General features: G+C 31.1%; 2 protein-coding genes across 9 annotated transcripts; both read right to left on the reverse strand.

The window, feature by feature from the left end:
* Positions 1–298: 298 nt before the first annotated feature.
* On the reverse strand, positions 299–4281 carry LOC111697076 (UDP-N-acetylglucosamine transferase subunit ALG13 homolog). 2 transcript variants are annotated; one of them, XM_023466956.1, is made up of 6 exons: positions 3654–4281; positions 3195–3295; positions 2621–2668; positions 2001–2067; positions 1564–1626; positions 299–1213 (listed from the first exon to the last, which is right to left on the reverse strand). In XM_023466956.1, the coding sequence occupies exons 2-6, from the start codon at positions 3260–3262 to the stop codon at positions 1046–1048; spliced, it is 414 nt and encodes a 137-aa protein (XP_023322724.1). In that variant the 5' UTR covers positions 3263–3295; positions 3654–4281; the 3' UTR covers positions 299–1045. The 2 variants fall into 2 exon arrangements, with proteins under 2 accessions (XP_023322724.1, XP_023322723.1); XM_023466955.1 differs by having other exon boundaries at positions 2001–2072.
* Positions 4282–4370: 89 nt separating this feature from the next.
* LOC111697074 (heparan-sulfate 6-O-sulfotransferase 2) lies at positions 4371–11786 on the reverse strand. Of its 7 annotated transcripts, XR_002764216.1 has the most exons (14): positions 11563–11786; positions 11246–11288; positions 10405–10539; positions 10061–10151; positions 9637–9727; positions 8835–8936; positions 8267–8367; positions 7719–7804; positions 6507–6594; positions 6126–6219; positions 5511–5833; positions 4906–5135; positions 4756–4762; positions 4371–4626 (listed from the first exon to the last, which is right to left on the reverse strand). XR_002764216.1 is itself a non-coding variant. In XM_023466950.1 (12 exons), exons 1-12 carry the CDS (start codon positions 11585–11587, stop codon positions 5052–5054), a joined length of 1263 nt encoding a protein of 420 aa, XP_023322718.1. In that variant the 5' UTR covers positions 11588–11786; the 3' UTR covers positions 4857–5051. The 7 variants fall into 7 exon arrangements, 1 of the variants encoding a protein (XP_023322718.1); XR_002764219.1 differs by lacking the exon at positions 4756–4762 and having other exon boundaries at positions 4371–4501; positions 4963–5135; XR_002764218.1 differs by lacking the exon at positions 4756–4762 and having other exon boundaries at positions 4963–5135.
* Positions 11787–12201: the final 415 nt, after the last annotated feature.

Consider the following 12201-nt stretch of genomic DNA (forward strand, 5'->3'; position numbering starts at 1 on the left):
GAAATATTTTGTTTCGAAAACATTTTTGGGTCGGAACCAAGTGCCATTTTGTGCAGAAGTATTTAGTCAAGCTTGACTACCAAAAAGCAAAATTTCTTTACGAAATTGACATGAAAAACACTAAATCGTACCTTAACCCAAACTTTTAAGGTTACCAAAGGCAAGCTAAGTTAATTCGTTTAGGGTATTTATTTATGATAAACAATGTTTTGGGTCATATTAGGGTTTTATCGGAAATATTATTGGATATATCAAACATATAATTGGATTCAAACCATTACGCACAATCTACTCCACAGAAATTAAAATAAATTTATTTGAAACGTGACAATAAGACGATAACTTGATCCATCCATATATATCATCCATTCAATCCATCCATATATTTCCCATCTTTTATCATCCATTTAATTCATCTGTGTATTCCATCTGTGTTATCTGTGTAATCTATTTGCGTAATCCATCTGTATAATCCATCTGTATAATCCATCTGTGTAATCTATCTGTATAACCCATCTATGTAATCCATCTGTGTAATCCATCTGTGTAATCCATCTGTGTAATCCATCGGTATAATCCATCGGTATAATCCATCTGTTTAATCCATCTGTAAAATCCATATGTAAAATCCATATGTAAAATCCATATGTATATTCCATCTTAAAAATCCATCTGTATAATTCATATGTATAATCCATCTGTATAATCCTTATGTATAGTACATCTATTCAGTATAGTCCATCTGTAAAACCCATCTGTATAAGCACTCTGTTAATCTATAGTCCGTCTGTTGAAATATTTATCTGTAAAATCCATCTAATTATTCCATCTGTTAATCCAATCTCTATTCTATTCATCTGTATAATTGATCCGTTTAATCCACATTCAGTTTATAAGTTTATTTTCCCTGTCTCCCCATCATCATGCATTTAATACATATCACGTCTTTCAATCTATCAGGTACAATAATTTCAGTTCTTATTATCAATGGGGCTCGGCATTGATTTTCACGGAATGAGGGTTGATTAGGTTTTATTTATATTATCTAATCCATCTCTAGTCTATGCCTAAGAAAGTCTGAAAGTAGTGAATCATCTTGTCTGGGGAATATAATCTTCTTCTTAGTCTTGATATTGCTGAGGACAGAGTTTAGACTAGATAGGGTAGCATAGTCGCAGTAGCCTTCACTTGCAAGCTTCTCAGCTAACTCAACCTTAACAATCAATCATTCAGTAAAAAATATGCAATCAATCTTAATTAATCTATTAATCAATTAGTCATAACTAATCAATAAATCATTTTAAATCATGGTAAATTATATAAGCTCTCAATCAATCAATAATATCAGATCATATTTAAATAAATCAATCAATTAGTGAGTCTTTCAACATTCAATAATTCAAACTAAAATTAATCAAATAATTAACAACTTAGTTACTTGGTTCATTAATTAACTTATTAACATAATATTGTTAATTTTTTTTTTCATAATCTAATAATATTCAAATCTAGCTTCAGATCAATTAAACTCAATCAATCATATGTATTTAATTATGTTTTAACCTGATGGTTCCCCATTAATGAATCATTAACAACAGCGACCAAATCCTTCTTAAGCTCAAGAGCCTAAATTAGATAATTTGTTGACTCACAACTTTTATTCAAAAGTTGTATTTCCTACTTTGAAAAAAAACCTTGTTTATTTAGACTTGAGAAAAAAATTATTAAATTAACTTTTAATTCTTCGATATCATATAAAAAGCTAGAAATGAAGAGAGTCTAATGTAGTTTGAATTTGGACCAATTTTATTTGATCTTAATTAAGAAGACATTTTATAATATTTTCAAGGCATTTCAAAAAACAAAAAATAAAATGTAGAAGAGTGGAAATTCTAAAAAAAATTACGATCTAAGCCAAAAAGTGATTGCTTCGATATTTTTGAGAAAACTATTTACAATGATGAGGCCTAGGTGTCAGGACTGAGGAGAAGGTTACCTACCTCTAAACAAGTACCAGCCCCAGCATGAGATATTATCAAATCTGCTTTCATCATATCCGGCACTATACTGTCCTTGCACAGGGGTAAAACTCAGATAGAATACTTTTTTTCATAAATATCTACATTGCATTTAATTAACAAAATGAACTGGAAACTTGTCTCTCAAAAAATTTGTCAAAACTATTCAAACAAATATAAAAAATATCATCACCAAAGTGGCAATTTTGATAAACGTCAAATAAACATCTTTAAAGATTTAAGAGAAGGGGAAGCAACTAGCCAATTCAATTCAATTCAATTCAATTCGATTCGATTCGATTCGATTCGATTCGATTCGATTCGATTCGATTTAATTCAAGTCGCTAGGAAGGTGTCACTGTCCAATATCTCTTTGACCTATGGGGGGTATGCCATCAAAATCTCTTGTAATTCAAGGCTTTTCAGTCTAACGTCGGACACACGACCAAATTTGAGCCATGCCACAGGTCTAATTCCTAGTTGGCAAACAAGAGTATACAATTAGTTACAATAACAAAAAAATTTGCAATCCAGTAAAACAACTTTATTCTTATTTGTATCAATTTCATCAAATTTTCATATAATATGAGTATTTGTCCTGCCTTATAATCAAATGCTGTAGTTTTAAGGATACAAGATTCAACATTGCACTAGAACCAGAACTAAATTTATTTTCTTAAATCAAATTTAGTTTCACTTCATTGATAATTATTCCTAAATGTCTACTTTAAGGGACAGGGAGCATAATTTAATATTAAGTTTAAGTTACTCTCCCTCCATGCAAATGTTTTAAAGCCTGATTCAAAACTTTATCTTTAAAAGCTTTGTCTGATCAGGGATCAAGTATGAAATAGATATCAACCCTTATAATTTGGAAAATAGATCTTTTTCAATTGAAGACTCTTTCAAAAATAGCTTTCGCATTCCTACTCCAGGAAAAAAATATAGGAATTATTAGAGTTGAACACTTTTAAACTTCTACACTATTAATCAGATAAAGGTTTCAAGGGTATTGTTGTGAATCGAGCAATATTCCCATCTATGAATAAAGGGTCACTTGAAATTACGCTTACAAAACTAATAAATTGAAACAAAAACTATCTAATCTTTATCCAAACTTGTTAAGTTAGTAATTTGGTTGATTGATTGAATTATTGAATTAAACTTGTAAGTTCCCTGATGTCTTCCAGCTTGTATATTAATTGTGGAGTAGCCTTGGCTTTGTAAAGTTCTTTGTATTTCATCAGAACACATGGACTCCACCAGACCAACAAAATCTAAAGAATATTGGTATTTTATCAGAACACATGCACTCCACCAGACCAACAAAATCTAAACAATATTGGTATTTTATCAGAACACATGCACTCCACCAGACCAACAAAATCTAAACAATATTGGTATTTTATCAGAACACATGCACCAGACAAGCAAAATCTTTGTATTTTATCAGAACCTGAACACATACTTTGATTAAATAAAACTGAACAAACCAGAATATTTTGACAAATATAAGCAATAAATGTATGTTAAATTGTAAAATATGTTCAAATAGCAAAAGAGCAACAAATATCAAAAAAAGATTAGATAAATATTTTAGACGAAAATGTTTTTTAAATCTATATATGTTCTAACCTGTAGTCCCAACTGTAACAAAAACGCTCATTTTTCTGAAGTAAGATTTATGCTATAAATATCTGTTAAATTATTCAGTTCAGAGGGTTAATTTTACTAACAATAAGACGAGGCCAAAGCATATTTAAATATCTAAATAAAATAAATACGAACTGATCTTACTTCAAGGGATGTCAAAGTTTTGAATGATTCTTTTGTTAAAGATTGTCCTAAGTCAAGTAAAATAACATTTTAAAAAATTTTTTACTTTGATTAAGACAAAGAGGGTTGGAAGGCCATATAACTTGTGATGGAAATTATTTGTTTTCATTTCGCATTTTAACGGACATTTTGCCAAATTATCGATTGCGGTTGTTTCTTTAAACCACTGATCTAAGTGCATTTATTCTATTTATGTTTTAGGACTATAGAACTAACCCTTCGACTTGTTGCTTTACAAGCGCAAGCGCGATAGAAAACTGCCTCTATTTGTCTGAATGAAATTTGGAAAACAAAGAAGTTAACAACAATATTTCTTAGATGATAATAGTATAATAAAAATGTCAACCACTATGCATGAAGATTCAATAATTATGTTTTGAATTATGTAAAAGAGTATTCTTTAGAAAAAGGATCATTCACAATAATATCGTTGACAATCCCTTAAACAAAATCTTATTTGTGTTTAGGCTGGTAATTATGCGGATCATAAAACTGGAATCGAAATTCCATTTTTTGGCTGCTTTAGTACAGTTAGAGGAAATATAAATCAATAAAAAAAACTATCACAGTCGTATGGTGAGATTTTCGATAAAATTAGGTATATAATGAACATATAAGAACGGTGGGTAAAAAATAATTCTGAAAGTCTTCCATAGTTAACATAAAAATTGGATTTCAGAAAATAAACTTTACTATAAGAAGCATTATTTGTTTGTTTTGACACACACGGTACATATTATTGATATAATGTTTTTTGTAAGTATTGCTAACACTTTTTTAAATTGTTTAATATTTTGGAATACAAGGTTTATTCATTTTTGGGGAAAAAGGGTGATGGATCAAAGAGCGTTTCGTTACTTTGTTAGCGGGGTAACGGTTTACTTGGAATCGGTACAATAACCTTGGTACTTCAAAAACAGCATGTGGATTTTCTTTTGAGAAAATTCAAGAGTTTGTTTTTANATAATTTTATAAAAATAAAAAAGCTCATTTTATAAAATCTGATTTTTATTAATTTATTCACTAATTGTAAAATAAGTTAAACCCCCACTTCTTATTTATTTGCAAGCGTTTATGAAAATGAGGGGGGATACTATGGGAAATATACATCTCCATATTTAAAATTGTTAATATTTAATACAAAATTTGTCATAAGTTTTCATTTAATTGCTTCAAGATTATATAAGAGGTGAATATTTAGTAATCCTCAGGTTCTATATCTGTATTTGATGGAGCTGTTTTCAGTCTAATCATATGCTCCCTGTATCCTGGATCCAGGCCCTGTACACAGTTAACAGATTTATCATCAGTTTCCTTTTTTTTACATTTTAGAAACTAAGAATTGAAAATATAGAATATCAAATCAAAAGAAGATGAGAAATGAAGATGAATTGACGAATTAATATTTCACTTCATTTTCTAATAAAAATGACAATGAATTATGGAAATAATGAATAAATGATTGAGTGCAGGTAAAGAGAAATGAATGAAGGATGAACGGCTGAAAGGAATAAATGTAGTATTGCATTTAAGGATGAAAGGATGATTGAAATGGATGAATGAATGTATTTAAGGATGAAAGGATGATTGAAATGGATGAATGAATGTATTTATGGATGATGAAAGAATGTATTTAAGAATGAATAAAACTGTTCCCTGCATTGTAAGAAATCTCTTCTCCATCAACTGCAGAGCAAACGTATACAACTCGTGATCTAAACTATTCAAATTCCGTATTCGGTTCAATGTCTCCTTCGTTAAACTCTCCGCCGCGTCCTCCGAATGGGTGTTATTGAACTGTCCTAATATGGTGTTGAACCTGAGGTTGAATGTAGCCTCGAACAGATACTGTGATGTCCTCTGTTCCTCTGTAACACCAAAGTACGCCATTTTCTCCAGGTTTGCTTTAGCAGAGGAGAGAAGTATTCTATCCCTGGTCTCAGGAGACATTCTAGAACTGTTGTAGCAATTCACTAGTTCTAAAATAAATTTACAAAAACCGTACAAATCAAGTGAAAATTTCAAAAATTACTTAAATCGTTTATTTTGAATGGCAAAAGTTATAAAGTTTTCTGCAATGAATGCCAGGATTGTCAAAATTAGCATTAAATGTTCACGTAACAATAACATGTGAAAATTAACCTTTTGAATTCTAATACTACTGCATTAATAAATGGAAGGGGCAGTTTTTTTTTAGGGGGGAGGGGGGCAATTAACTAGAAAATCACCCCCCCCCCCCCTGAACCTATCTTGTCTTAGCTCTAGACCTACCTAGATCAGCCAGCATCCTTGTCTGTCTATTGACCGCAAAATTATGTTTACAGGATATAAAGCTCTCAAGGTCAACATAGGACCAATCCTCACCCTAAATAAAACCAGTTTTATATACAGATATTTTTCCAGAAATACAATAGAAGTACAAGGAAATTTTAAAGAAAATTAAGAACAATTTGGTGGAATTTCTTGGGAATTCTCTAAAATAATTTTCAAGGAATATTTTGGAGAATTTCTCACGAACAATTCAGAAGCTTAAATTTATTTTTCTATATCTCGTTATACAAAGTTTTTAATTTACAACTTTGTTTGCAATATTAAGCACATTTAGAAACAAAAAAATATTTAAAATCCTTTTTTTGTTCTCTGTATAATTACCTCGTAACATTTTGGAAGTTTCTTGTACCAGCTTATTCCCCCGCACATATATGTTGAAGTCTTCCATGTAGCACCTCTCTGTACATGCCTACAGTACGTTATAGTAGGATTCATGTGTGCGGAAAACGGCGTAAATTTTTTCCAGAATTCCACTATTATTATTTTTAGTTGGGGGGTAGGGAGGTTTAAAAACATCATTGTTTTGTAATTTGTCCCTCTTAAAGTTTTAACAAAATACAATTAATTAATTAATTTCAACAGTTTTTCTAAAATTTGGCTTGTCAGTCTGTTTATATTTTGGTTTGTATCCAATGAACGTCAAAACTAGCGTGCCCAATTTATAAATCCGGCTTTCCACAAATAACTCTCAGGCTAATGGTCAGGTTCTCTATGGTGCCAGTTTTCACAGGATGTTTTTTTTGAGATCATTGGGAAGTGGTCGTGCAAGGCCCGTGCAGATCGCAAAAAAGTCTACATAGCTCAAAAAAAGTCTACATAGCTCAAAAAAAATATTTCTTTAACTCATCATGTCATATATCATTTTCTATGTAATTGTCTAAAAAGATTACTTGAATGAGTTAGACCAAAAAATACGTCAAAAATGCTAGTTTTAAAGAAAAGTACATTTTTTTTGGAGGTTTTTTAACCTAACGCAGTCAATTATGGAAATTTTCCAATTACGATGAAAATGATATATGATATGATAAATTCGAGAAATTTTTGTTTGAGCTATGTAGACATTTTTGCGATCTGTACAAACACTTCCCATAGGCTTAAAAAAAATATCCTGTGAAAACTGACACCGTAGAGAACAATATTAGGTTGAGAGTTATTTCTGAGACAATATTTCTATATTTTGTTGCAAAATGGGGCACCCTAGTCAAAACGGCTGAACCAATCTGGCCGTTCTTTTTTGACAACTCCCATGAAAACAAGTTAATGGCTGGTTCAAATTGAAATAGTTTTATTTTATTTTTTATTTTAGGAGCCAATTTCGAAGAAAAATGGCGGCTTGAAATCCAACATTTTAACGCTAAAACTGTCTGTAGGAGAAGGGCGCGAGAAGTTTTATTTTTTTAATCCCATTTAAAGAATTCATTAGATGCAATAATTAATTAAAAGAGTAAATGTTTTATTCCAAGAGGGTGTGGGGTAATAACTTTTTAGGAAAATACTTATTCTTTATAAATATCCCAAGGACAGTGTACTTACTTAAATTCACTAATAAATCTAGCTGTTGGTTCACGTAGAAAAGTGATGTAAAAATATCTTCTTGAAGCTTCATTGCCCTCCAACCCCTAAAATGTTATAATTATCAAAAAAAACATTTTGATGCAAATTATAGAAAAAAAAACTCATCCCCTTGTTGGAATATACTTAACTTTCTTAAAAGGAGGCCCGAAAAAAATATAGCTCAGTCCAGAACATGATTTAAACTTTCCATCCTCTACTGTACCTTGAGATAGTGGTCCACACAGGAAGTAAGCTCGGTCCAATCCGGATGTAGTCCACACTTCCATCCTGTACTTTACCTTGAGATAGTGGCCCATACAGGAAGTAAGCTCGGTCCAGTCCGGATGTGGTCCACACTTCCATCCTTTACTATACCTGGAGATAGGGATCCACACAGGAAGTAAGCTCGGTCCAGTCTGGATGTAGTCCACACTTCCTTCCTTTACTATACCTGGAGATAGGGATCCACACAGGAAGTAAGCTCGGTCCAGTCCGGATGTAGTTCACACTTCCATCCTTTACTATACCTGGAGGTAGTGGTCCACACAGGAAGTAAGCTCGGTCCAGTCCGGATGTAGTCCACACTTCCATCCTGTACTATACCTTGAAAACAACCAATGCTTCTTACCTAAACATTAAATTAAACTGAAGGATACGTAAATGTTCATTACACATGGGAATTTTGTTCAGAGGAAAATAAAAAATAAAATTAATAATAAATTAATAAAAAAGATAATTAATATAATAATTAATATTTTTACAATATTAGCTGAAGTGCCCGGCGTTACCTATGAAATTTTTAAAAAATTGAAAAAAATGTTTATGAAAAAAATTTTTAATTTTTTGACCTCTGGGATACCCATGGGTTCCCTCAAACAATCTCAGCCTATTTGGTTCAGTAATTTAGGCAGCTATAACAAGCATATAAATATAATATAGAGCTTTAATATTTAGATTTGATAAAACATTTATGCCCCCAAAGCTTAAGTGAAGGCTTAAAAATACAAATAGATAACAAATGAATTTATTTTTCTAGCAAAAATCGAAGCTCTTAGCAGAAAAAAACGCAATATATGAATATTTCAAGGAGCTAACCTTTCCCAGGTCTAAAACAATTGCATCTTAACTTCTTCTTCTTTTTCCCCAATATTGATCCTTTGGAGCACTCACATTCTCTCTCCAGTTCGAGATCCTCAACTGCAGAGATAAATTGATTAATTGATCATTTGGTTGTATTAGTCATTCAACTGTTTTAATTGATTTATTGTTTCAAACATTGATTGATTCATTCATTAACAGTTTTTGTTTCATTCATTAATCATTCAATTTATTAATTGGTTTCTACATTGATTGTTTAATAAACTAATTGATTGATGGTTTCATTCTTTAATTTATAGTTTATTCATTAATTGATAGTTTCAGTCATTAATTAATAGTTTCATTCATTAATTGATTTATAGTTTCATTACCTTATTGATCTTTTTATTCATTAATTAATTTTATCATTCATTAATTGAATTGATTGTTTCATTCAAAAACTGGTATATTGACTCGTTCATTCATGAAATAAATGTTGTTGACATGTTAAAAATGAAGATGGACTGTAAACATATTCAAAAATTCTTTCAGTGCTAAGGATCCGGATTCACGGCGTCCACGAAATTTCGAGTTTGTAATTACTGATCCATAGAATCCGCAATAACTTGGCTTCCTCCTGATCCTAAGCCACAATACTATGCGGATTAAAGTTCAACCATAATTTACAAATTTGTATTAAGCCTCGGATTGTAACTAATGATGAAATCCACGACCCTTGATCTATCATTGTCCAATTTAATAAAAATCTATAGAATTTCACTTCGTAAAAATCTTTTTTGTTAAAACTTAAATAGCATACCTAGATGCTTGCCAAAGGCAGTTCCCCCAGTTTTCTGCATGTGCAGGAAAACCATGACATCTGACCCTTTTATGTCAAACTCGAAATTTTCCTAAAAAAAAACGCCAGTTCTGGTGTTTGTAAATGGTTCTTTTGTTCCTCTTGGTCCTTAAATATTCTTAATATCACATCTAAACAAATCTGGTGCAAAAATAGATGCCAACCCTAATTCTCCAGAAGAGAAAAAAAATAATCATGATTTGCACTTTTTGTTAATCTTTTAAAAACCACATTTGAACTTCAAGGGGGGGGGAAATGTCACTTTGAATAACACCAAATTGTTCTTCATACAAAAAAAAATTATTTCATCTTTCTCCCCAATCCCAAAAAAAGCAAGCATACTAAACGAGGAAGCATGGAAGACAAAGTGATCTTTAAAAATTACCTGAATTAGTTCATTAAATGTGACCATATTGGTTGGTTTACTAATAATTTGTTCGATTGGAACTATACGAAGGCTTGAATCTAGTTCCCACCTAAAAATATAATCTTTGTAAATATTTTTTGTTCAAAACATGTATATATTTTGAAATTCTGCAATAAATAAACCGATAAGGTTGAAGGAGTTTATAATCTTTTTTTTTAAGAATTAACTTACTATCTATCTTCACGTTTCTTACAATACTTTATCTTACTTTATATGTCTTAATGAAATAAAACCACAAACTATTTCAGAACTGGATGATTGAGAAATTTCGAAATATGCCACAAATTGAATGTAATACTAACCAATAATAGATAACTATGAAGATGCATATAAGAATGAGTAGAAAGATGTATGCAGCTCCACGTTTGTTAAATCTTTTTCGAATCCAACTTTTATCAAACGGAGGACGTCCATTACTCCGTCCGGTCCTATTCCATCTGGAAAGAGAAAAAATTATGAATTCTATCAAATTAACAAACGTTTCTTTCATTTAAAATGTATCCAGATTCAACATAGAGTTCAGCGTTTTTTTGTTTTTGTAAGAATCATCTCAACCTTTTTACATCAAACGTATAAAAAGGATTTTCATGATTTTTATAAAACTACGACATTTATTGAATAAGTATTTGTCGTTTCTTTTGTTTGAATAAAGACGAAGGAAAATATTCTGAATTTTTCAAAGAAAATCAACTACACACTTGGTCTTCTTCCTGAAGTTGTGTTCTTAATCCCAACATAGCAAAAAAAAACAGAAATATAACTCCTTACGTAAACCTCCCAAAAGAAGTCTACATGTACGAAAGTTTCAAAAAGAGGGATAAAAGATTTTTCAAGATAATATACAGTATACACCACCAACTGAAAATATACAGTATACACCACTACTGTAAATATACAGTATACACCACCAACTGAAAATATACAGTATACACCACCAACTGTAAATATACAGTATACACCACCTGCTGAAAATATACAGTATACACCACTTACTGAAAATATACAGTATACACCACCAACTGAAAATATACAGTATACACCACTTACTGAAAATATACAGTATACACCACCAACTGAAAATATACAGTATACGCCACTTACTGAAAATATAAAGTAAACACCACCTACTGAAAAATAGCTGACCTATTTGATTGAGTATGGAGGAGAGGATGACTAGTTTCACAGCCTATAATAGCTGCGGCAAGGACAGACTAGGAGGCCGAGTGCCGGCGCTAAAACAAGCAACGCTGAGTGTCGTGGCTAGGACATTGTATGAGTCGCGTACTGCGGCCCCATGTTATGATTAAATTCACAAAATCAACTTGGGAAAGTGCAGGCAAATTATTGCTTAATACCTCTTAAAAGTTGTTACTGATTAAAAATTATAATTCATGATATGTTGGAAAAAAAACTTTGAGAATTGGAAAAAGTTTAAAATCGGTTTATTAAAAAAAACTCACCTAAATCCGACCGATAATCGTCCATTGCATGAATTGTTTTTAATGGATAAATATTTTTTTAATTAATCTGTATGAACATGTTGTTTTTGTGAAGTGAAATAAAACGAGCATTAAATTTCTAACATTTAATTCTTTGTATATTATCTGATTTCGTGTTGATAATCGCAAAATTTGTGAGGAATTATTACGATCATTGTTTCTCATTAATTGGACGAAATAAAATAGATAGATGCGCTAAAATGCCGCGAAAACTTATTTTATCCTCTTTATCGTCTTCGTTTAAATGTCAAAAAAAATCTTAAAAAGTTAAACATAAAAGTTTATTAATTATTTTTTGCTACTCTAAAATTTCCTTTTTTTTGTTTTTTTTTCATCTTAAATCGAAAATTTTTATCGATCTTCTATGTTCTCTACGTAGAACTTTTAATTTGTTGTAAGACATTGGACGCTGCGTGGAGACTGGAATATTTCTACCTTTATTCTTCAACGCCGATAAATATCGTTAGTGCGCATGACAAATTTATGAGTCAGGGCCGGCTGCGGGCTGATAAATATTTCGTCGCCATTTTGAAAACAAACAGTGGATTAAGCACATCACATTTTTATTCGTACAGTATTGTGCCAAGGTGGAAGGTTTTA

Source organism: Eurytemora carolleeae, unplaced genomic scaffold, assembly GCF_000591075.1.
Source record: "Eurytemora carolleeae unplaced genomic scaffold, Eaff_2.0 scaffold208, whole genome shotgun sequence".
Classification (NCBI taxonomy): Eukaryota; Metazoa; Arthropoda; class Copepoda; order Calanoida; family Temoridae; genus Eurytemora; species Eurytemora carolleeae.